Source organism: Protopterus annectens, chromosome 7.part0, assembly GCF_019279795.1.
Source record: "Protopterus annectens isolate FY-2018-M chromosome 7.part0, PAN1.0, whole genome shotgun sequence".
NCBI lineage: Eukaryota > Metazoa > Chordata > Ceratodontiformes > Protopteridae > Protopterus > Protopterus annectens.
The window spans coordinates 744,948,691-744,974,945 of record NC_056739.1 but is presented as its reverse complement, the minus strand read 5'-3'; the positions used below and the strand labels follow the sequence as shown (position 1 = coordinate 744,974,945).

At 42.7% G+C, this 26,255-nt stretch overlaps 1 protein-coding gene across 1 annotated transcript in view; it reads right to left on the bottom strand.

Annotated features, from left to right (window-relative positions):
• Window positions 1-26,255, bottom strand: part of STAG3 (stromal antigen 3) — a 4,836,058-nt gene that overhangs the window by 336,499 nt on the left and 4,473,304 nt on the right. Inside the window, exon 34 of the mRNA XM_044077272.1 lies at window positions 24,256-24,327. Within this exon, the coding sequence (XP_043933207.1) occupies window positions 24,256-24,327 (72 nt within the window). The remainder of the gene's footprint in view (window positions 1-24,255; window positions 24,328-26,255) is intronic.

The window sequence follows — 26,255 nt, the reverse complement described above, 5'->3', positions numbered from 1 at the left end:
AGTAAAGGATGGATCGATGACAGAAGCACTAGCCTGGGAATCAGGTACCTTACCCTGACTAAGTGGTAAACATTCAGACACTCCTTTCCCCGAGCTCGGAAAGAGTGGTTCTTTCTTTGACCTGTGAGAGCATCCCTACAGCTGCAAAGGATCCGCCAGTCTTCCAGTCCTTAGTGGCTTCCCGAGGACCTACACCAGAGGGACCAGAAGTAAAAGATGGAGAGTTCGAGGAAGCAGTATTAGCCACAGCAGAAACAACCACCAGCGTCTGAGGCAGTGATGAAGCCATATGGGCACCCAAAGACTACCTAACAAGTTTTTATTTTTTTTCCAGACAAAGGAAGTAAGAACTGCAGAGACTGACAACTGTGCCATGTTCAAACTGGGAAGAGACCTAACAAAAGGGTAAGCAGATCTTGAGTGACTCGATGGACCTACGGACAGGCAATTTTAATTTCTGAGGTAAAATTTTCCCAGACAGCCATAAAAAGCACCAAATTCTACTCCACACATAGTAACTCTACATAGACATGTAGAATGTAAACAAATGTTACACATTTATCATAATGCTAGATCCCAGTTTTCTTCTGTCTGGCTCAACATATGGGTATACTAAATCCAATGATATTAGACACCAGCAAATTTTTAGATGATTGGATCCATGGCTCTGGCTCGTCCCACTAGCCATACTTCTCTTCCATCCATACAGTACCTCAGACTGAGTTTGCCTGCCTGCATCCTAAACATACCTCCACTTTGTAATAAAGTAGAAAAAGGCGACGACAGGAAAAAGCAGGACACAGTACAAGACTCTAAACAAGGTTCTGGATGGGTCCCAATACAGTCAAGCAAGAGCCACAAACATGACAATTTGAAGCAAAGGGGGATGGAGCGAGAGAGAAGGGTGAGCCAGGCAGAAGGTGGCAACATGGCTCTAGCTTTATGGTAAGTACATAACTTTCATATCCGATGTTATCTTTTCCCTCCTCCTCAACATATGGGATAGAGTCTCTACCTACTATGAAGTCCAGGGTGGTCTCATGGAAGGATATTCAGGAGGATGGTGGAGCCAAAGGACACATGGGATCTAGACTATATGCCCAAATTGTAATGAGAAAATAAAGTATGAACTGTAGACCTAGTAGCTACTGCACAAATATTGTCTTTTGCATTCTGGCCCCAAAAAAAAGCTGCAGATTCTGTGACTACTCCAGCAGAATAAGTTTTAGGTTTGTAAGGTAGAAACAGTCTCTTCACTTTGTATGCAAAAGTAATACAATCAGAAATCCACCTGGATAGTGTGACTTTATTCAGACTGCCTCCCAGTCCTTGAAAAACAGACAAGCTGATTACTTTTCCTAAAACTTTTAGTATGATGCAAATAAAACCTCAAATGACAATGAACATCCATATTCTACTTTCTTGGAAAAATTGGGAAAGAAAACTGACAACTTAATGGTCTGTTTAAGGGCAGCTTCTGAAGCCACTTCAAAAAGAAAGTTAGGATTGGTTCAAAAATATATCCTTATGGAAACACAGATAAGCTGGTTTACATGACCATGCTTGCAACTTGGAAATCCTCCTAAATGAAGTAATAGCCACCTCTGTAAACCTTTCACTTTGCTGTTTTTTGTGAAGAGGATAGGATTTGGAGTATAGAAAACGTCTGGCATTTCTGGCCATCAATTAAACTGGAGAAATCAAGAAGTTAACTTAAAGTTTTGATGCCTCAATGAGACTGGCTGGACAGGTGATACAGGAGATCTGGAAGTAGATCCAGCACGCAGGGAGTGTGTTTCAGATGAGGCCAAAGGAAGGGGAACCAAATTTGATGAGGCCAAATGTGGGCAATGAAGATCACCTTTGGCTTGCACTGAATTGCTTTCTGAAGAAACCTTGTTATAAGGCGAAAGGGTAGATATGTGGGTGCCAAGTAGGAGTCAGAGCATCATCCTGGGAAATCAAGGCAAAGTAGCTGCTGCATGTGGTGTCGAGGGGGGACGTGAAGAGACTGCAACAAGGCTGGCCCCAGCAGCTGAAGATCTTGGTAGCCACCAAATGACTAAGACAGTGAGGCAGGAGAATGGACAAGCTCAATTTGTTTGCTAAAACACTGGAACTCCCTAGGATGTGCATTACCACTAGAAAGTGTTGGGAAGGCATAAAACCCTCACGGCTTCTTGACATGGTGGGCATGAACAGGCCCCTTTCTTTACTGATGTAACAGACTACCACTATATTGTCTCTATCTGTATAGAAATGACCCTTGGTGAAGGAGTCTTGAAAAGCCTGCAACGTTCAGAAGACTGCTCTCATCTCCAAGATACTGATGTGAAGTTTATCATCTCCAAGATACTGATGTAAAGTTTGGCCACTGATGCTGTCCACAAGCCTTGGACCATCTTCCCTTAGAAATACCATCCCCAGAAGGGAGTAGTCAGTAGTCACTGTGGCAGTGGAAGGTAGAAAGATGAAAGGGTGACCTAGAACTACCATGGTAAATCAACTGCCAATGAATTTGATGTCTGCATACTTATATTAGATGAATTGGAAATTGCATGGGTTGATTCCGCATGGACCACTGGACAGAAAGAGTCCACTGCAGAACTCTTGATTAATTTCTCCAAGTCTTTTGGGTTTTTAATACCATGATGGGAATTGACCCCATTCCTAAGTCAGACTATAATTAAAGGTCATGAAAAAGTAGTGTTTCAATTTTGGATGTTAGCCAAAGTGCTCTTCACAGCACCAGCAATGTGTCCAGAACTGTCTCTTTCTGCAATTCATATGGAGTTACATGTATTGGAAGCATATCTAAATATGACTGATTTTTTTTTATGAAACCCATTGCTCCTACTACTATTGAAACTGTCTGGGTATCATCCTTGCACACTGCCTTAGTTTCTGCCTGCAAATCCTGGTATTTTATGACTTTGCCTCTCTTTGTAAGTAGCACAATGTAATCATTGAGTGTAGCAATTTCAGTGATCAATGCTACTTTTGTCTTCTTTTCATGGACCACTATTTCTGGTTTTCTTGCATCTGGTTTTGAACTGTTGGTAATGGGTGATCCCATGTGATTTAAACTTCCATCATTCTCTACAATGCTTTGTGGCTCAAGTTTCCAATGTTTCTCCACTACTTCAATATTGTAATATTTGCATAATCCCCAATGCAACAGTCTTGCCACATAATTATGCCTTTCAGTATACAGGCCCTCTGCCATTAGTGTATGATGTCTAGCAACAAGATTTGTAACTGTTTCCATTTCTGTTTTACAAAACATGCATTTGTCTGTTTCGCCAACATACTAACTGGACTTTGTAAACCAACATGTATGTAGTTCAATATCCTGGGACGCCAATATTAACCTTTCATCTTTTGGCTTAAATTCAACTATTCTTAACCATTCCTGCTTCACAGCGTGAACGGCATGAGGTTGTTCCAGGAGGTTTCTGTACTTATAACTATATTTATGCCTTTGACATTTCTTGCCTTCTCATCCAACCCTTCACCTTATATTCTTTTGTTTTTTGGCACATTCAGTTGCTGCCTGATTTTTGTCTACTTCTGGTTTGACTTCCATTCTCACTTGACAATGGCATGCTAAGCTAGGCAAGGAAGTCATCTTAGTGAAAGTTTTAAAACATGAGAACAAGTCTATACTTGAATCCTGAGAGGTCAGCAAATATGTATGCAGTCCTATGACTGCAGATCTATACATGCAATGAATGACTGCAGATCTATACATGCAAAGAATTTCAAGGAGGCCCTGGAACGAGGAACATATCTTGGTATAGACTGATTTTTATAAATTACTAGATAAGTGTCAAGCATCTTTCTTGCCTTCCATCCAACTGATCCAGTACCTTTTGGGGCCAACCACCTCAAAATTATAAGTTAGAACAAGAAGAGCAAACTAGTTTATAGCTTGGACTTTGTCCTTAGATGTCTGGGCTGTTATCAGTATTAATTTTAGTCTTCTAAGCTGTTTCTATGTTTTGTTCACATTTGTTCAGTGTCGATCCTTCATCAATTTCCAAATATGTATACATTCTCTCTTGCTCAAGTTCCACTACATCACATTCCTGTCACAGACAGATATTTTCTAGGTGCTGTAATTTTCCTGCTTTAAAGTTTGCTTTGCACATTTATCAAGTTCAAATTACATTCTTACATCATCTGAGAAAGTTTTGACCACTTGCAACTGAGCTTTCAGTTCCTCATCTGATGAACTATACAGTTTTAAACCATCCAAAAAAAAGATGACAAGTCTTTATACTTTGTCATTTTCTGGGAGCTAAAATGCAAACATGACCTTATCTGTTAAATAGGGTTAAAGGCAAGACAAAAGAGCAGCGGTGACCAAGAGTCACCCTGTAATATCTTCCTTTGATTTTTATCCCTGGGATAATAATTTGTCCTTTATCATGACTTGGCTGCAAAGTGGTTTGCCACTGTTTCATGGTCACTGTCATGTAATTGATCAATGTAGTGCCATCTGTAAGCACTCCTTTATCCATGAATGTTGGATGCTGTCAAACGCTTTTTTTGTAATCCATCTATGCCATAGATTCTTCCCCCTTTTGCAGTTCTCCATTATGACCTTCTTTAGCAACAAATGATCTTTTGCTCCATAGGACTTTCTTTTATTGCACTTTTGTTCTATTGCCATGATTGAGTTTTCTTCTAAACGAGTATAAGCTCTATCGGCATCAATTCCAGTATATAGTTTATACATCACTGGAAGGCAAGTTATTGGTCTATAGTTTTTAGGCCAGCATGTGGGTTCACTCTTACGGAGGAGCATCATTTTTCCTGTTGTTAATCAGTTTGGTGTCTGTTTGGGATGCACATATAAATAGTTCTTACTCGGGGCTAAATCTTCCAATAAAGATATCAATACCTTTTGGCCAGAAGTTAGGTACTGCATCTGGGCCTGGAGCTTTTCATAATTTTGTTTCAATTTCTCTGGCCGTTACTTCATCCCATTTCATGTCCTATACATTTGAACTTCTGTTTCTTTTACTTCTGTCCATTCAGCATTTTTATTCTGTTCCACAGGATCTTCATATATATTTCTCCAAAATGTGTGTATTTCTTTTTTAAATGGTATTTCTATTCCTTTTGCCTTGTTTCCCCAAGTTTCTATAAACTTTGAGTCAACAATGATTGCTTATTTTGAACTTTTCCTTGATAATTACATGCATATCTTCTACGTTTTTTGCCTATGCTGACATCTTTAGTTTACTTGCAAAAGTGTGTGATAGATCTAGTCTGTTTTGATACTGCATGTTGTTTTTATCACATCTATCTAAAGTATTTTTGTTGAAATTCCCTTTCTGCACTCTTCTAACAATGACACTTCCTGTCTTGTTTTATAGTTTTCTCTATTCAGTGCTTCTATGATGGCATTTGATTTCTTCTCTTCCTTTCCCTTATTGTCCTGTGTTTTTGTGGTAAGACTGTTAATAATTTAGCTGCACAGTAATATAACCTATTTACTTCTGCTGTCTCATGAATTTCTGTGAATAGTCTTGATTACTGTGTGTTTATCACACTTCAAATATTTTGGGGCTTATTGACTTTCTGAAATATATTTATTTCATAGATCTTAATATGTCTATCCATCTCTATCAAATCAAGGAACTCTTCCCAATGATCATTTTCTAATAAACTAAGGGTACAATCTTTGTTCTCCATTTTCCTGTGGACATTTTACAGAAAGTTGCAAAACATCTTCCTGTGGTACATTTTCTTAATCCTGTGTCATCAGTTGCTCTTTCATACAGGAACTAACTGGCCTAGCACTCCACAACATTGACTACATCAGAGTTTGCACCACAAGGGTCTGTACATGGCCCTCTCCTTTTTAATATATTTATAAATGATCTACATACATTAATTTATTTATTTATTTTGAGTTTGATTACCGGGGAAGTCTACTGGGCCTGCAAGTGCATGTTTTCAGTGGAGGCCCGAGGAGAAAAGCTCCATAAGCAATACAGTAAGGGTTACATATTTATAAAGGTATAATACATATACAATACAATATCCATACAGTAAGGAAATGCAAATGCATACAACACTGTTAGCAAGCATGATCAACTGTCTTTATAATAAAAGATCTAAGGTTCTTGCATTACTATACTAGTAGAGGGGAGACAGTTTGCATGTAGTTAATTCAAATAAGTAAGGTATATAACTTGATATGCAGTCAATAGAAGTAATTTGTTATTTACATTATATACATACTTGAAATCAAGTGAGAGATCCTCCCAACAAGCTACACTTATACAATATGCAGATGACTTCACTGTCATTTGCTCATCTAATAGTTGTTCCCAGTTACAATCTATCACTCAACAAGCTTTCAAGTCTACTGAAAACTGGCTCAGTGGCAGTCAACTTTTCCTAAATCCAAATAAAACAAAGCTGCACTTATTTCTCCTCAAATCCCAAATACATATAAAAGACACCTTCAAAATATCCTCTCTCAGCAATACTGAAAAAGAAGTTGTACCTCACACACAGTTATTTGGTGTCAATAGATGATCAACTAAAATCTGATCTCCATATTTGCATAAAAGCAACACACCAAAAACTGGGCATGCAGTATAGATCAAAAGGATCGGTACCAACTCCTCAAAAGTTACTCTCGCCACTAGTATATATTTCACCAACATTCAGATCTCCCCAAGATCAAAACCTGAGCTTTGCTATAACAAAGTAGCTAGATGTGCAGCCTGTCAGCCATACAAATCCCACCACTGCTCCACCCTTAGATATTTAACTAGCTTGAGTTATCCTCACTACCTCAAGTTCACCCAACTTCTCCTTGTTCATAAAATGGTATAGAAATCCTCATCCTGCCCTGCAACCAGCACCATTCTTCCCTAATCACCCTCTTCGCTCATCTGAGAAACAGCTCCTTGAAATCCATAATCAAAAAAAATCTATCGGCCAATGCCTATATTCCTCTTCAAAAGTCTGGAATAGTATTCCTACAGATGTTAGAGTAATACCAAGTAGTCACATATTCAAACAATCTCTAAAGAGATTTCTCCTTAACTCGTGGCTCTGTACATGCCTTACACCAGGCTGACACAACCCATTACTCCTTTCTTCTCCCTTTTCTTTCCCTTGCTCTTCTTTTTCCCCTTTCCGCCCTTCTCTTACTAGCCAAAGCACTAGTTATTTCTCCAACAGCACACTACTTCCTAATCCCCCCAACTGCAAAATATCTTTACTTTCTCTTAATCTCTTGCCCATATTTAAAATGCTTAACATCTTAACCATTGGTTATCACTACTGACTGTACTTTACTAGGTGTTCAATATCTTATGACTGTTTAATATTCATTGTACGATTTTTGTGATATGACTTTATTAATCCTGTATGTCGACTCTGCTATTTCTACTACACTTCATGTAATAATATTATGTAGTTTATTAATTGAACTATGTGTGTTGGAGCTTTTCTCCCTGGGTCTCCGCTGAAAATGGGATTTATGCCCACTCGGACTTTCACAGTAAATAAATGCCAAATAAATAAAGTATGTTTCTTTCCTCTAATTTCCCTCTATCTTTTTGTATACCTTCTAGCTGGACATTCTGGGATGTTGCATAATAATAACAATAAAGAATGTCTTTCTTATCCTCAACAGTCCACTCTAACGATATAAGGTATTGCCATCTGTGCCAAGGAGAATAGGGCAGTGCATGTGTAACGTATGCCAGCAAATTAGCTGGAGCTTTGTGAATAATTTCTGTCATTTGACTATCACATTGACTTGTGCAGATGCTTGTATTAATGTATCAACAATGTTATTATAACTGATTAAATGGTTATGTTTAAACAAATAATTCTGGAAGGGAAGAGTAGAGGTTTTTGAAATTGTTGTATAATTTTCAAATACTGCAACAGATCTTAGGAAAGCTCTGAGTGTGCATTGTGCCAGATTCAGGTGATCAAATGTGATGTCATTTCATAACCAGCACTGAGAGGATGGAACTCGCACAGCAGCATGTTTTAGTTTCTTTGGAACCTGATATAAAAATCTATGACAGTTATCACATTTCAATTCAGTTGTTGTTAGTTCAGTTTAGTTAGAAGCTCATCACTTTGCCTTGTGGAAGTAAGCATCTCAGTATCTAATCTTGCCTTGCTGTATTAATTAAGTTAGCTAGGGAGCAGTTACTCTTTAGACGGTCAGGAAATACAGTGAAATTAGTTAAGTATTGTTTTCCTGCATCTGTCAATCTGTCCAACTGTGTTATTTTTACTTCTCCTGTGATTGAAACTCTGGTGTTTATTGTACTTAGATAATTAGTATCCTCATGTTTTCTACTTTTTTATTATTAAATATTTTTATACCTCTCACTGTGGCTGGTCTTTTACAGAATACTTTTAACATATTGAGAGTACTTGTGCTTATTTTACAGAAACCTTGGCCACACTGAAAAGCCTGGCTGCTTTGGTTACACTTTACCATTTATGTTAGTATTGATTTTATTCAGTATAATTGGATATACTTAAAAGAGTCTGAGAGTGATCGTCTGGTGGCAGCAAAGTTACCTTATAGTCTGGGCAGAAGGGGTACAGTTAGTAAGAATGTGCTAGCCTTTTCCAGGACCAGGAAAGTGACTGTGTGTGTGTGTGTGTGTGTGTGTGTGTGTGTGTGTGTGTGTGTGTGTGTGTGTGAAACAAATACCCAGGTGTCAGTGTGTCAGCTACATGGAACTGGGGCACATTGCTCCCACGTGATTCTTGTTTGTGATCTGGAGAGACAGCCCAGTTCTCAGGTCCAGAGCGGGTTTCCTGCGTGCTCTTAGGGGAAACTGTGCTTGATGCAGAGTGCTGCACTTGTAATATGGTGTAAATCCATTCCTGTTTTTAGTGACCATCTCTCACCAGTGTCAGTGGTGAGGATTGAGGCTTGGGGTATACAGGCTGTCACAAACCCTTTTCATGGTTCCTCATCAGTGAAAGATGCACTTACCACAAGACAGCAGGAAGGAAAAACCCTGTCTGCCATCAGAATAGAGTTTTCTACTCCTCAATGAATATTCTCTAGAAACACGAGGTGGGAAGAAAATGTGGTTCTGGAAATCTTGAGGACCTTTTCAAGACCCACACAGGGACATGTCCTCCAGAGGCAGAGGAGGAGGTTTCAATGGCAGACACCTCTCCGGAGGCAGAAGGGGGTCCACAGAACCAGGGTTTCAGAGACTCCTCCTCTGGCAGGCCATATCAGTGCTCCTGAAGTGCTGCGCAACTGTCCATCTCTGGAGACAGTCAGGGGTCGTGCTTCCCTGCACCTGGAAGCCTCGAGAAATCTCACAAGCAATGCATGGGTACTAAGTATAATGTCTAGAGGTTACTCCATTCCCTTTTCGCTTCCATATCCTGTCACATGGAAGAAACTCCCCAATGTTCTACCCAATCAGAGGGAGTACACAGCTCAAGAGGTTCAAAAGCTGCTACAGAAAAGTCATCCAATCAGAATCAGAGGCAAGAATTAAAGTGAGAGAGTTCCTCTCCAATAAAATTGTTTGAAAAGAGGAACCAAGCAGGGGTATCCTGTTCCCCCTTTAACTGATTTTTATTTGGAGACATTGGCAAAGAAAATAAGACAATCAGAAAATCAAGGATATAATTAGTATGGTAATCAAAAAAAGTTGACTTTATTTGTAGAGGATATTATTTTGTGCTCGATAAATCCAGAAAAGGACATACTGGTGTTGTGGAACATTTTAAGACAGATTCAATTATTTTCAGGATATAAAATTAATGAAGATAAAACAAAGGTTATAGCTGCCAAGTTATGTACCCACTTATGACTTGAAGGTTAAGCAATACCCATATTTATTGGGATATGATAAGATGAAGTATTTAGGAGTATGGATTAAAATGACTTCTGTTATGGCAGGTAAGGATGTGTGGAATGAGAATAAACAAGAGAATATAAAAACTGAGTAACTGGAAGCTCTTTTATGGATATGGATAGTAAGATACAAACACTGAAAATATTTTTTAATTCTTTTAGTTTTATATACAGGTTGGGCACATTTTTATCCAACAGAGGAAAGGTTGTGGACAATAATTAAGAATTGAAGGAATTTATCTGGGAGGGAAAGAGGGACACAAGTTAATTACGTGGGATAAACTGATTCTCCCAAAAGAAAAAAAAAGATAGTTTAGGATTACATGATTTGAAGGGATATTTTAGAGCTACACAGTTAAGGCTCATATCTATATCACAAGCAGAATGTTATAATTCAAAGTGGAAAGGGATGATCTTGAAGTGGGGGGAGGTGAAGAAATAAGGAGAGAGTGGGATTTTGGATGCATACTATGAAGGAGAACCACCACCACCATACAGACTATTATAGTCATAAAAGTTGCAGAACATATTAAGAACTAAACAAACACATGAATAGGGAAGAGATTTTGCTAGTAGGGATGACTGCAAGTAGGGGTACAGGAAATAGGCAACATGTGGTTAGAATTTATTGGAGAAATCTGGCAGAGGAGCCAAGGTATTGGGAGCAAATAACCAGAGAGGGAAAGGTAAAATAATGGGTTGAGGCTATTAGAGACTGCCATCCCTATCATGGACTAAGTATAGGCAAAGAGAAAGTGATATGGGAGTCCTAAGTGAAAGACCTGCTCCAGTAGAGTTTTTTATTCGAAAATAGAACAGAAACTGCCATTAAAAAGGGGATAATTAGTGGGGCATATAAAATTGTATAACTAAGAATCCATAACAGAAGGTTAGAAAATATTGGAAAGAGAGACCGGTAAAACAATTTACAAGAGAACAATGAAAGGCCATGTATATGACTCCAGAGTATGCAGCAAAGTCCAGAAGGTTTAGGATTTTTACTTGGAACTGTTTGCATGAGTATTTTATATCCCAAGCAGACTTCAATGAATTTTTCCTCAGGCAAACAGAATATGATGGAGGTGTGATGGACAAGAAAGAGGTAACTGAGACCATGTTTTTGGGAGTGTAATGAGTTAGCAGATTTAAAAACATCCCTACAAACTACTTTGTCAGAATGACTGTAGCTAAGGAAATTACTCTCATGAACTGGGACACAAGATCTGAATTGCCTGGCCATAGTAAGGCCTTATTAAGTCTAATTCTTTTAGCAGCCAAAAAATAATTACTAGAAAATGGAAAATAACTCTCTCTCTCTCTCTCTCTATATATATATATATATATATATATATGTGTGTGTGTGTGTGTGGTGTGTATATAGCGCAGTGTTGCAGCGGTAGCGTTGTTGCCTCACAGCATGAGGTTCTCCGGTTCGATTTTCAGCTGGGGTGCCTTCTGTGTGGAGTCTTCATGTCCTCCCTGCATTTGTGTGGGTTTTCCCTGGGTGCTCCGGTTTCCTCCCATGTTAGTAAGACATACATCTGGAGCATTTCTCCCCGGGCTGCCGCTGAAAATTGGCTTTGTTCCAAGTCAGACTTTCCTGGTTAACAAATGTTAAATAAATATATATATATATATATATATATATATATATATATATATATATATATACACACACACACACACACACACACACACACACACACACACACACACACACACACACACACACACATATATACATACTTTTTTTTTAATACGTAAAGGGAGATAAAGGGAAAATAGGGACTACCTACAAAGGTAGTAAGATTACATCAGATGTAGAAGATAAGAGAGAGAAAAAAGGGCAGAGAAAGAGATACTAATGATAGAATCTAGAGTACACTAGTACAAAGGAAAAGAAATTTAATACAGTTTAAGAAAAGTTAAACTAGAAAAAAAAATCACACTTATCTAGCACAGTAGCTAGAGAGTGAAATAACCACTTTTTTCACCTAATGGTGGCAAATGATGAGATCTGAGGTAATGGGGAGGATGCACTGTGGTAAGGGAGAAGCTCAAGCGTTTTGGATTGCCATGAGCTGTTACAAGCGGACTAGTCAGTACCGATCCCTTGAATCCAAACCCATCAGTCAAGGATGGAATGAGAATTGACATCAGATTCACAATTTCCACCCCAATGTCCTTTCCTTACTAGGAGGAAGTCTACCCGAGATGCAGCAAGGTCACTGTTACACGTGATCCTGTGATTCTCTTGCTGAACCATGTGTTAGCCACAATCAAGCCATTTGCCCGACAGAAGACTAGAAGGGCCTCTCCTTCTTTATTGCTGCTGCCCTAACCATGTGGAAGAAGGCAATCCTTATACCCTGTTCTCTCTGTCGCAATCTGTGCACTCAGGTCCCCCATTATCAACACCGACTCATATCATCCTGCTTTATTTAGTAGGCATTGCAGCTACTGTATGAATGCACTCTTGGATAATATCCAGATCATTATAGTCAATTCTACCTATTATATAGCTCAAGTATACCTCCAATTCATACTTACAGGTTCAGATACAGTGAACAGTTGTTGCAAACCACATGTGGAGATTATACTTGGCTTCAGCTACATGGCTACTACAGATACAGATATATATATACATACAAACACATATACATATATGTCTATATATATATATATATATATATATATATATATATATATATATATATATCTGTGAATCTCTTGACGAAAAGGCTGAAGAGGTATCCGTAGACCTCGTTGAATGTGCTCTTGATGGCTCAGGTAAAGGCAAACCTCTCTGTTTATAGACAAAGGATATGCAGTCAGTCAACCATTTGGCTAAAGTTACTTTGTAAACTGTCATGTCCAAACTGTTATCAGAAAAGGAGATAAACAATTGGTCAGATTTTCTGAAATGTTTGGTTTGATGAAGATAAAATGGAAGTTGTCTGTGTACAGCCACGAGATGCAGCATATACTCACCTTATTGGAAAACTTTGAGAAGAAAACCAGGAGGTTGATGACCTGATTAATGTTAGGCACAGAAGCCACCCTACGCGAAAAGGATGGATTAGTATTGTAAAGACACCCTATTCTTATGAAAGACCAGGTATGGAGCCTTGGAAGAAAGGGCCTGGAGTTCAGATACTCATGTAGCTGATGTAATGGCAACTAGGAAAAGGGTTTTCCAGGAAAAAAATTTAGATCTGATTTGGTGGAGGGTTCAAATGGACTTTGACCGGAGGCCTAAGTAAAAAGGTGCCTTTCAGAAAAGTTTTGTACAATTTAGAAGAAGCAAAAAAGGTGCGATTTTCACCAAAAAGAAAATTAGAAATAGGAGCCAGCTGGAATTTGACAGTAGAACAACTAGCCCCCTCTTGGAAGAAGGATTCTAAAAAAAATCTAGAACTGTGGAAATTGGGGCATAGAAGGAATACAAATCTGCTTGCAGGGCCCAGATACAAAATTGTTTCCATTTACTTCTGTAAACCCTCCTAGTGGAAGCTTTCTGAGAGGAGAAAAGTATATTGGACTGGAGAAGAAAGCCTGGGCCGTCTAGCAATCATTGGAATTGGAGAAACCATACTGTCAGCTTGAGGCCTGATATGTCCTGATGAACTGTACCAGAAAGATAAGACAGGAGATCTGAACTGGGGTCCAGTATCCAGAGCAGATACAGAAGATGAGGCCATAGAAAGGGAAACCAGATTTGATGATGCCAAAAAGGTGCAATAAGGATTACTGAGCTCTTTAACCAGTAAGGTTTCTACAAAAACTTGGAGTGGAGGTAAAGGAAGTTAAGTATAGAGGACACTGGTGGGCCATCTGTGGATTACAGCATCACTCGGTGACTCCCCTGGAGGTGGGATCAGGGAGAATAACTTACTGCATTTGCTGTGGGTGGGTGGGGGGTGGGCAAATACATCGCAACATGGCTGGCAACATCAACAGATAATTCGTTTTGCCACCTTGACATTGAGATGCCACTCGAGGCATCAGAATGGATCTGCTTATTCTGTCTGCAAGCACATAGGATTTTCTCCAGTATATGCGTTGCAAAGAGAAAATGTCTGAAAGAGACTGCCCAATACCACACACTCATTGCCTTGATGATGTACCAGGCCACAGACATATTTGTTTGATTGGATCATAATTGTCTAGGAGAAGAAAGCATCTTGGAAAGCTTGCAAAACTAGGACAGCTCTAATCTCCAGGGCACTGATATGTGAGAATTGGCCTCTTGAGGGGACCTAGCATCTTGTGGTCTCCTTCCCCCACACTATATGGGAGGTATCCGTGTGGCCACTGGAAGAGGTAAAATGAAAAGGCAGTCCTGAGAAATTTTGTTCGACCAGATCCACCACATTAGATGTTCCTTGCAAATTTGTGCAATCCTGACTGGGGTGCACAAGGGTTGTTGAAGGGCAGACCACTGAACTGATAGGGACCACTGTAGATTTTGCATATGATACTAGGCCAATGGGACTGGAGTCATCACTGCTACCATAGACCCTAAGTCTTACAAAATCAGTCATGCTGGTGGAGATGAATGTGAGATCACTTCCTTTACCTGCGATCTGAAGGTCTGTATTCTTGTTGGAGGTAGAAATGTTATTTGATTGATCATATCAAATAAGCACCTATAAACTCCAGGTTTTGTGTAGGCATGAGATGCGATTTGTTGTATCTGACTGTGATGTCCAGATGGTGGAAAAACTGGAGCAAGTAGTCCTTTGCGTGTAGAAGTAGAGCCAGTCATCTAGATATGGAAATACCTGGAATTCTAGCCGTCTCAGGTGAGCTACTACCACTGCAATGCATTTGGTAAACACCATCTGGAATTTTGAGTATTTTACATTTTGATTTAGTTTGCTGAGGTCCAGAATGGGTCTGAAGTCCCCTGTTTTCTTTGACACTAAAAATAACTTTAATTAAATTTTGGATCCTAGCTGGTGTGGGGGACTTCTGGATGACTATCTTTTCTAGTAGCTTTCTTATTTCCAGAGTTGCCACATCCCTCTGATTGTGTGATTCCTCATTTTTGTGGGAAGAATTTGAAAAAATGGTGTGAAGTAGTCTCTGCAAATGATCCTCTGCAACCAGGAATATGCTGTGATGGAAGCCCAGGTTTCTAGGTGCAGAGACAGTGCCCTCTGACAGCATCCAAGAGAAAAAAAAGCAGCTGGGCAACCTTTCAGGAGCACCAATAGGGTTTATCCAAGAAGGAATCTCTGAAACCCTGGTTTTGCAGGCCACTTCTGCCATGAAGGTGGCATCTTCCATTAGAATTTCCTGCTCTGCCTCTGGGAGAACCTTCTTCTATAGAGTCTTGAAAATGACCTTGGGATTTACGAAACCACATTTTTATACCTCCTTGTTGATTCTGTGAAAAGGATCTCTGAGGGGGTAGAGAAATGGATCCCAAAAGCAGACAGGGTCTTTCCCTCCTTCTCACTTCTGGAGAGCACTTCTTTCACTTTTCGGCTGAACAGACAAGATCCATCAAATGGGGCATTGCTAAATGAAGAATTGAAGGACTCAGCAAAGACACACAAAGTGCATCCAAGCATGTCTTTGGATGGCTATGCCTGAGCCCGCTGCCCTTGAAATGCCCTCTGCAGCATGGTAAATCAGCCTCACGGATGTATTAGATATTGACTGAAAGGTGGCCAGTTGTGAAAAAACCTTATTCTGGTCCTCCACAGACATGGACACAGAAAGAGATTCAGACAGTGCCTTTGTCAGATTTCTTTGCCACCTGGTAAAACTTGCCAAGTAATTTAATGACCTCAGGGCAAAAGACACTGAGGCGTAGACGTACTTCCCAAATCTGAACAGGGCCCTAGACTCCCTGTTAGTGGCATAGACAGATGTGCTCTTCTCTACAAGCACTTTCTTGGTGGTTGCTACCACAACCATAGCATCTACAGGGGACCCCTTTACTCCAGTGTGCACTGTCTTTGGGGAGGGGGGCTAAAAATTTATTAGGCTGCTTAGGGATTCACTCTGCAGTATCCATTTCCTTCCACGCATGGGATGAGACCAGATTTATTAGCTCATCAGCCAGAGGGATCATTAAAGACATAGCTGACCCAAGGACCTCCAAATACACCAACTCCTCCTGAGAAGGCGATTTGGAAGACTATGCACCTTTTTGTTCTAAAACTTCTAGTATTCCTGCAAAGGAAATGAGGAGATCTGGGGGACTCTTCCATTTCAACAAAATCAGAGTTTTCTGTGAAAGATTCCTGAAGGGAATCCAGGTGTCTCTTTTTACACGTTCTCTTCCTAGAGACCTCATCAGTGGGATGGTCTGGTGAGGTATCAGAAGTGGCCAGGGAGTCTATGGAGGCTCGATTCACCTGATGGCTGTCCCAGTGGATTAGAGGTTACAGGATTAGAACTCAAACCAGTGGTGGAATAGAAGCAGGATCCAAGGGGGGGGGGGGCAAAGGTGTCTTCTCTCTAGGTACACAGAAAGCTCTATTCACTACTTCAATGGTGGTGGGACTAGGAGAAACAGAAGTCCGCAAAGCTGGAGCTAAAGACCCCTTATGCCAGACAACTCTGAACTCCCCCAGAACTGCTGTCCAGCGCCTATGCCCAGAGGGCAGAAATGGCTCCAAAAGCTTCAGAGTCGACTACAACCTCCCCCCGGGGCCTGTACCAACACTTTGATTTGGAGAGTCCTCCTGCTCCAACAACAATGGAGCCAAGTGATTCAGAGACATTGTCAGAGTTGAAGAACCACCTGCCTTTGGTTCTGACAAGAACATCCTTGGTGTTTTCGGATCCGAAGATTTGAAACAAGGGGCCAAATCAGAGGAGGAGATATAATTATAGGTTCAGAGGAGGGCAGACTTAGGGGTCCGATGTGAAATGGTGTCAGAATCACCCCCACTACAAAATTAGCTTTTAAAAAAAAAAAAAAAAAAAAAAAAAAAAAGGGTAGTTTACTATTTCCTCCACTACAGTCTGACTCACCACTCGGATGCAAATTATTCTACAGAGGATGCATTTCTAATTAAATTGTGTTTACAGGTCTCTGAAGTGGGTATGGTGCCAGCCATTTATTACATTTTTGGTAAATCCACAAAAAAGGCCACCATAAGTGATTTAATATATTACAACTTGGCTGCAAAGGTTGTGTGAAGGGATACTGCCACGACTACACCCCATGCAAACTAAGTCTGGCCAGTAGCTCTAGCATTTGATGATGCAGGCAGACAGGATGAGACAGCCCATGGATGGTGGATCCCACCTACTCTCACTGGTGCTCCGATATCATGGACCCTATCTGGAGAGCAGCTGTCTGCCATGATGTAAGGAGCAGGTGCCAGGAAAGATGTTGTGGCTGCCCAAACTAGTGATGGTACCCCTATTGCCACATTGACAAAGCATACATGTGTGGACAAGGAGGCACTGGTGGTCCCCGAGTGGACGCAACTGCTCACATCACTACTAGTGACGGGGTTAGACCATAAAATGTTCTCATTGCCAGGATGTCAGAAAGACCATAAAGACCCCCCCCCAATAAGCACTCTGGATGACCCCCCTCCCCAGACACGCTATGTCTGAGCAAGGGGAAGCTTGATGTTTGGCAGAGATGAGAACAAAAATAGCACACACACGTATATATACATACATACATGCAGGCATACATACACACACACAAATCACAACCTGTATTATATACCATCTACTGTATTTTCATCCCTACATACTTCTTATAAAAGTTAGTAGTGTTTTAATGTTTATTATCTGAGGGCTTAAATTATTGACTGGTTAAGAGATGCCGGGAGTCCTGACTAAGAGTGGAACTGAAGCAACCAAGCTGTCAGCTTCAGGTTGACCAGATTCGGGGTCTGTAATTCCGATGGATGGGAGATTAGATCCGGAGTGGGATCCAGAATCCAAGGAGGATTCACTAGATGAGACCACAGGTAAGGGAACCAGGTTTGCCGAGGCCAGAATGGGGCAATGAGGATCATTCTGCTCCCCAACCGCGAGGCTTTCTGTAAGAGCTTTAGCATCAGGGGTAAAGGAGGGTAGGCATAGAGTAGACTGGGCGACCAAACATGCACCAGAGTGTCTCTCGGGGCTTCCCCTGGTGGGGGAATCAGAGCGAAGAAGCTGTCGCATTTCGTATTAAAGGGAGAGGCAAAGAGATCGCAGCAGGGTTGCCCCCATTTTGCGAATATCTGCTTTGCTACTAGTGGGTTGAGAGACCACTCGTCAGGGGAAAGAATGGTGCGGCTGAGTTTGTCCGCCAGAATGTTGGCCCACCCCGGAATGTGCGTTGCGATCAGAAAGCGGTTGGTAGAAATCGCCCATTCCCACACTCTCATGGCTTCTCGGCATAAGGGGTAGGATCTGGTTCCCCCCTGTTTGTTGATGTACCAAACAACAGACATGTTGTCTGACTGAATTGCAATTGTTCCTAAGGGGAGGAGATTCTGAAGTGCCTGCAACACCAACAGCACCGCTCTCATCTCCAGAATGTTGATATGCAAGGAGGTCTCTGTGTCGTTCCATGTGCCTTGGACTGTCCTGCCCGTGTAATGCCCCCCCCACCCGAGGCGAGAGGCGTCCGTGATCACCGTGGTGAGAGGGGGAGGAGTGCAGAAGGGCCGGCCTATATGGAGGTCCAGGGATTGGAGCCACCATAACAGGGCCCTCCTGCAAACCTTGCTGATAGAGATAGGGTGGCAGAGAGGAAGAGATTGGAAGGACCATTGCACTTGAAGGGTCCACTGCAGTACCCTCATATTTAGGCGAGCACATGGAAGAAGCGTTATTGCAGCCGCCATGGAGCCCAGCACTCTCAGGACCAATTCCGCCGGTGGAGCTTCCGATTGTAGGATCTCAGATTCTGTAGTCGTTCCGAAGTCAGGAAGACTCGTAGATCCCTGGTATCTAACCTGGCCCCTATAAACTCTATTATTTGTGTCGGAGCAAGGGAAGATTTGTCTGCATTGATTGTGATGCCTAACTGGGGGGCTAGGCGGAGAAAGTAATCTCTGGCTGAGCAGAGTAGATGCCTTGTTGGGGCGGTTAAAAGCCAATCGTCCAGGTACGGAAAGACCTGTATTCCCTGGAGTCTCAGGTGGGCCACTATCACTGCTAAAACTTTGGTGAACACCCTGGGGGCTGTGGTGAGGCCAAAGGGAAGGACCCTGAACTGATAATGACTGGCTCCCAGCCGGAAGCGGAGAAACCTCCTGGATCGTCTGTCCATTAGAATGTGGTAGTACGCATCCTTGAGGTCTATAGAGCACATCCAATCGCTTTCCCGTAAGAGGGGGAGAATGGATTGAAGAGTGACAATTCGGAATTTTTCCTTGGTTACCAACAGGCTCAAGAGGGAAAGATCTAGAATTGGTCTCAAGTCCCCCATCTTTTTTGGCACCAGAAAGAACCTGGAGTAGAACCCTAATCCGTGCTGGTTGGATGGCTCTTTTTTTCTAACAGCTGCTGGATTTCTGCGGCTGCAGCCTCCCTCTGATCGGGTGGAACATCGGGGAGGCTCCTGAATTTGGGGACATGATACATTGGAATTTTGTAGCCTCTGGATATGATACGAAGCACCCAGCGGTCTGATGTGATGGACTCCCATGCCGCCAGATGCTTCGAGAAACGCCCCCCCCCCGACTGCCTCCAGAGCAGAGCAGTCGGACAACCCTTCAGGGCTGCTGCGTGGGCCGGTCAGAGAAGGATTCTCTGGACCCAAAGTTCTTCGGGGCCCCTCTGCCCCTAGGGCGGCGTCCTCCCTATCCTCCTCTGCCACGGAAGGACTGGTTGTCCGGAGCAGGTTGAGAATGTTGCGATTTCCGGAACCACATCTTCTTCTGTCCCTTTTGGTTCTTCGAAAAGGAACTCTGGGGAGCAGAGAAGCGGACTCCGACGGCAGACGTCTTCCCGTCCTTCTCGCTCTGGACCAGTGTTTCGCGAACGGTCTTGCCAAACAAGGCAGAACCATCAAAAGGGGCTTTCGCAAAGGACGCCTTAAAGGGCTCCGCGAAGTCACAATGCCGGAGCCAGGCCTGACGTCTCATGACTAGGCCCGCTCCGCTAGCTCTAGCGGCTCCCTCAGTAGTGTGGGACAAAAGCCGCATAGAGGTATTGGAGATAGACCTTAGAGTGGCCATTCGAGTGGAGTACAACTGCTTGTCCTCTGCCAACATGGACTCAGGGGGGGAAGCAGCATATTCTTTGATAGGATCCCGCTGCATCCTGATGACATGTGCCATATAGTTCAGAGACCTTACCAAGAAGGTCGCTGAACTAAAAACCCGCTTCCCAAGGCGATCCATTGAGTGGGACTCCTTGCTCAGTGGATGGACTAAGGGGCTCTCCTGAGCTAGTTCCCTCTTCGTGGCTGCCGCCATCAACATGGCATCTACGGGGGGACCCTTGCTCCAGTGGGACTGGTCTGCAGGGTGCCCAGTATCCTGTCTGGGCATTTAGGGACTGGCTCCACAGTGTCCGGCTCCTTCCACGCCCTGGTGGTAATAAGGTCCACCAGGGGGTTGGCCGGAGGAGACACCCAAGAGGTTGACGGGCCTGCTTCGAATGCCTCCAGGAACACGGACTCGTCAGAGGAAGCCTTGGAGGCAGACCACCCACCTCTGATCCTAAGCATTTCCATGATGTCTCCAAAGGAGACATCCTCCGGGGGTGACCTTGGGGAGCCTTCCCCCTTCATCCAAGTCAGTGTCCTCTGTTAAGGACTCTGGGGAGTCCACGTGCCTCCTCTTACACTTGTGCTTGCGAGGCACTTACTCGTGGGGGCTGTCCGAGGAAGTCTCGCCAGCAATATCGTGTTCCAATGGAACAACCTGGGACATCGAAGCAGGCTGTCCCTGTGGCCGGGTGATGGAAGCCTGACCCAGCAGAGAGGGAGTCAGGGTGGAGCCGAGGCAAGTGCCGGGGGTCTGGATGCTCTCGACAGAGCCCTCTCCACTGCATCGAAGGCCGAGGGGGAGCCGCTCTTCCCTGGGCTCCGAAAATCGACTCCCACTCGGATCCGATGAAGGGATCCAAACCGGTGCCGAGACCGTCGGATCCGAGGGACCAGTGTGTTCTGACCTGGATGGAGCCGAAGGCACACTGAAACCCTCGGATCCGAAGCTCAGCCCACAGCTCCGAGAGGTCGGATCCGACGATGGAACCGACAAACTCGAGGGCAGGGTCGAATCCGAAGTACCCAGTACTGTCGGCGCCGACCCACCCCCGGCTCCAACGCTGCCTGGCTCCGAACGCTCCAAACCTGGGAAGCGGGTTGGGGAAGGAGCAATCGGAGCAAAGAAAGGGGTCGAGCTCCCCCCACAAAGGGGGGGAAGGCGAGAGCACTCCCATCTGCAGCTGGGGCCTGGATGAACCTTCGCATCAGCCGGTCCAAGTCTGCATTTGACAGGCTGTATGTAGATCTCGAAGAGGCCACTGAGGCAGGCCTGGAGTGCCGCCTCGATGACCTCGATGGAGATCGGGTCTCCTCCTCCTCGGGTCCCGGGGAGAAGCAAGGAGATCGGAGCCGAGGAGGAGGAGACCTGGAAGCCGTGGAGGGAGAAGCCCGCTTAGCCGGGGGGCCGAAGCGGAGGCCTCGGCCCGCCGCTTGTGGTGCTTCTCCCTCCTGGCCTCCCTGTCCTCCAGCGCTTTAGTGGGAGTTTGAATCCCGGCCGGGGGAAGGGGGGCAGGAGTGGCTACCACCACAGGCTGAGGAGGTGCCACAGGAGGAGCGAAGGCCGAAGCCGAATCCGGAGGCAAAAGCCCCTCCAGGACAAGCTTCGACCTCCGCTCTTTCAGTGCCCTGGGGTTGAACGCTGCACAAATGGTACATCCTGAAGAGAGGTGTTCAACCCCAAGGCAATGAACACACAGAGTGTGGCCATCAGCCAGAGATAGCTTATGGCCACACTCGGTGCATTTAGAAAAAATAGGTTTTGGGGCCTCTGCCATACCCAAAACTAAAGTACACTACACAAGCACACCAGGCCCCAAACACAAACACACACAGACACACTAACGACCAGTGAGGGGAGGGTGAAAACCAAAAAAATTAAACTAGATAGAAAACCTAACCACTCACACAAATTACAATTACAAAGTTTGATAAAAAAATGAAGAAATTCACTTATCTGTTTAGAAAACGCTAGGAGCTCTAAAATCTAGCTACACACTCAAGCGTGGCAAACTAGATCGGAGGTCATAGGAGGTAGGCAGGGGATTATGGGTGAGGGGAGGAGCTAGGAGCTCGGATCCATAGCTATGCTACAAGTTGCCAGCTCGGATTCGATATCGGATCCAAGACCCACAGGTTGCTGACAAATGAAGTCCCTACTCCAGATCTACTGTTTACTTTATTCATGTAGAGATTACATTGATTTCTCTAGTAGTGGTACTACACAATTTATTTTCAATGGCTAGCTGCTGCTAACCTGGGATGGTGGTAAAACACAATTATTCCACAAAGCTGTCTGAAAATGAACTCCTTTACTACAAACAGGCCTGATAACATATTTGTAGGTAATAGCAAGGAGTGCCACAGTTTGAACACCAAAGCATTTTTTTAATGTTATATGTCCTCAACTTTGACTTATGTGTTTAGAACACATAAAAAACAGATACTGCAATCATGACTCCTCATGAAAAATGACTACAAGCATTGCACCAGACAGTAATGAAACAGCAGCTCTCCCAACATTTCCAGAGTTGATCTACCGTGATACAGTTTTGCACCAACCTTTTCTCTCTCTTCTGCCCCAAACTACAAATATTCAAAATATGCCACTGTAACACTGCTCAAGCTTGTCTACATACTTACGCTTAATCGACTGATCTAATAAAGCTTTTGAAAAGTCATAGCCTAACTCAGAGGAATACAAAGTTATTAATTAACCCCATCCTCTCCCACCAGAAAAAAAATCAAGAGTGCCTATGTAGCTTCTGCAAGGGGATCTGGCATCACTCCATTTACGTATACCTGAAAAGGGTCATCTGGCATATGTATAACTACCTAATTATCAAATAAAGACAACCACCACAAAACTGTCTGTGACATTCTAAAGAGGAATATGCAAACTGCCTAATGAGAAAAATGTGCTGTTGAATGCTCCCTTGCAAAGGTATGGCTCACGAATCAACTTGATCTATGTACTTAAAGTCTCAACCGGGAATAACACGGATAATACTCATCACTCCTGCTTCAAAGACAGTGCAGCAAGTGCCCCACTTCCTCTTCACGCACTACTCTAGGCTTACTCCCAAACATTTGATATTGCAAAGGCCCAATGTCAGTAACTTTGTTCACAACAATTTAAAAATTAGGTACTTTTCCGTTAACAGGGCAACAGCTGTTTTGGCCTTGTTAACGGTTTTTGTCCTATGGGAAAGTATTTCCTCCTCCTGCAGCAGATATGGAGTCACTTGTATTGGAACCATATTTAAGCATGCTTATAAACATTTGTCTTAGTTCTGGCGCTATTATATTTGTGGAAAATAGTGACATGGTAAATTAAGTACTGTGCACATATTTTGTGATTTACGGCAGGCCTCTTACTAAAAAAAATAGTTGATGACCACAAAAAGTATGTGTATATATTTCAGTCATATAGCATTCAATTCAGACATAAGGGATGCGTCCTCACACTTCCGCACTATCCTGACAGTAATTTCCAGCTGATGGAGTGACAAGGTTACTGCTTAAAGCAATGCCAAATAATGGCTGTTTGGTGTAAAGGAACGCCACTGAGAAGTCTGTCACGGACATCAACAGTTATGTCTTACTTGATTTTGGACTGGAATGGAGCTGGATATATTCCCTTACCAATTCATCAGTTAGAAATTCTGACCTTAAATTTACAAGGCAAAGTCAACTTGTTATTATAACGAGAGAAGAATGCTCTGGATTACTTCCGGTTTTGTCCCTGATTCTGGAGTTAAGAGAATGAGAGCTGGTGTGTGTGTGTGTGTGTGTGTGTGTGTGTGTGTGTGTGTGTGTGTGTGTGTGTGAACAGTTACACACACATGTATTTATACAAACACATTATGAAAGAAATGTGTGTGTGTGACACACATATGTATTTATACACATTATGAAAGAAATGTGTATGTGTATATATATATATATATATATATATATATATATATATTTATATACACACACACGCACTTTCCATAGGGCAAAAAACGTTAACGAGGCCAAAAAAGATGTTACCCCGCTAACAGAAAAGTACCAAAAATTAAAATAACCATAGCCCATCCCCTACAAGGTCTGCATGTCAACACTGATAAAATAAAACATCTATGTAATAGTATAGGACACAGAGTTCTGAAGGAATGTAAAGGCCAATGTTACTTACATCAATGTCCAAGACTGTACTGTCAAACAGGTCACAACGATGTTCAGTATGAATGGTTCTGCGGCTTGTAGGCTGGTGATAAACAGTTTAAGTTAATGTTTGTGAATGAATACTGTAATTTCCACTATTATTCTAGAAATATAAGTCACAACTATAAATGTACATATCTGGAAAAATCTGTGTAGCTAAAGGACAACAAATAAATCAGTGCTCACTCAACACAGCCCTTTACTCCAGTGTGCCCTGTCTTTGGGGAGGGGGGCAATTACACAAGCACATATATACACACCTTTTTCCCATGGTGCTTTTTCACTCCACTTCCTGTTGACTGTCATCTTCCACTGTTATCCTGATGACTTCTGCCATTGGAAGCAACTGTCATCAAGGCGATCAGTTTCCAATAAACCCTATTCCCTTGATTCTCCTGCAGCACACTAGGTGTGAAAAGTCCCACAATGCAGGCCCCTTTTGCATGCATGCTTCTGTATATAACTTATTTAATCTAACCAGGAACAATTTTTTTTTTAAATTGCCTAGTAACCTTGATATGTATGAATGTCAATCATTTACCTGGTCACCTGAACAGGAACTACTTTGCATCTAATTACTTCCAACACTACACCATGAAGACAGCGGAAGAAAATGAAGGGCTCTGAATACATTCTCATATTTATTAGGCAGTACTCCACAAGCCAAGTGTGCAATAATGACATCAAGGTCACACATTCCTGCAACTACTTAAATTTCTCTGTGGCTTTTTTTTTTTTTTTATTATTTAACTTTTACAGTTCACAATCACTGCAACATAACATACATGAAAAAGAAACAATCATTTGGAACACACTGTTTTTTCTAACAGCTTACACAGAGGTTTTACACTACACTAAAACTTTAGAATGAAGTAAAAACACAGGACAACACAATGTAATATAACACAACCTTGACATTACTAATTAATAAAAACATAGCTGTCCCTTTCCACTGCAAGGTCTAAGGTATCCATTTAAACATTCAAGTTAGGTCTCCGCCTCTACTAGGTCACCATATACCCACATTGGGCAGACAATGTATACAACAAATTGGTCATCTGCTGCAGCAGCCAAGGAAGGACTGTAAAGGCCAATGTCACTGTGTAGTAGCTCATGGATATCCAACTGGTCCTCTGCTCTAGCTGGCAACTAGTATTACTGTCAATGTGCAGTAGCCCATGGATGTACAACTGATCAACTGCCCAGTTGCCAACTGAGAGTACTGTCAATGAGCAGTAACATGTGGATACACAACTGGTGCTCTGCACCAGCAGTCAAATGAGATTACTGGCACTGTGCAGAAACCCATGGATGTACAACTGGTTCTCTGCTCCAGCAGCAAACTGAGATTATTGTCACTGTGGACATCTCACTGGTCCTCTGCCCTAGCTGCCAACTAAGATTACTGTCACTATGCAATAGCCCGTGGACATCTAATCAGTCCTCTGCCTCAGCAGCCACCTGAGATTATTGTCGCAGTGAAATAGCCCATGGATAACAAACTGGTCTTCTGCCCTATCACCTAAGATGATTGTCATAATGAAGTCGCCTGTGGACATCCAATTGGTCCCCTGCTCCATCAGCCAACTGACACTGTCCATAGTGCAACAGCCCACGGACATCAACTTAATCCTCTGCCTCAACAGCCAACTGAGATCATTGTTACAGTGAAATAGCTTGTGAATATCAATTAGTCCTCTGCTCCATCAGCCTACTGAGATTATTGTCACAGTGAAATAGCCCATGGATATCAAATTGGTCCTCTGCCCAGCGGCCAACTGAGATTACTGTCACTGAGCAACAGCCGGTAGAAATGCAACTGGTCCTCTACCCCAGAGGCCAAATGAGTTTATTATTAAGCAACAGCCTGTGGATAGCCAACTGAGATTACCGCCACTATGCAATGTAAGTAACTTTAACATGCAGAACCCAGCTCTATGGTAAACAGGTCAGATAAATATCTACTCTGTG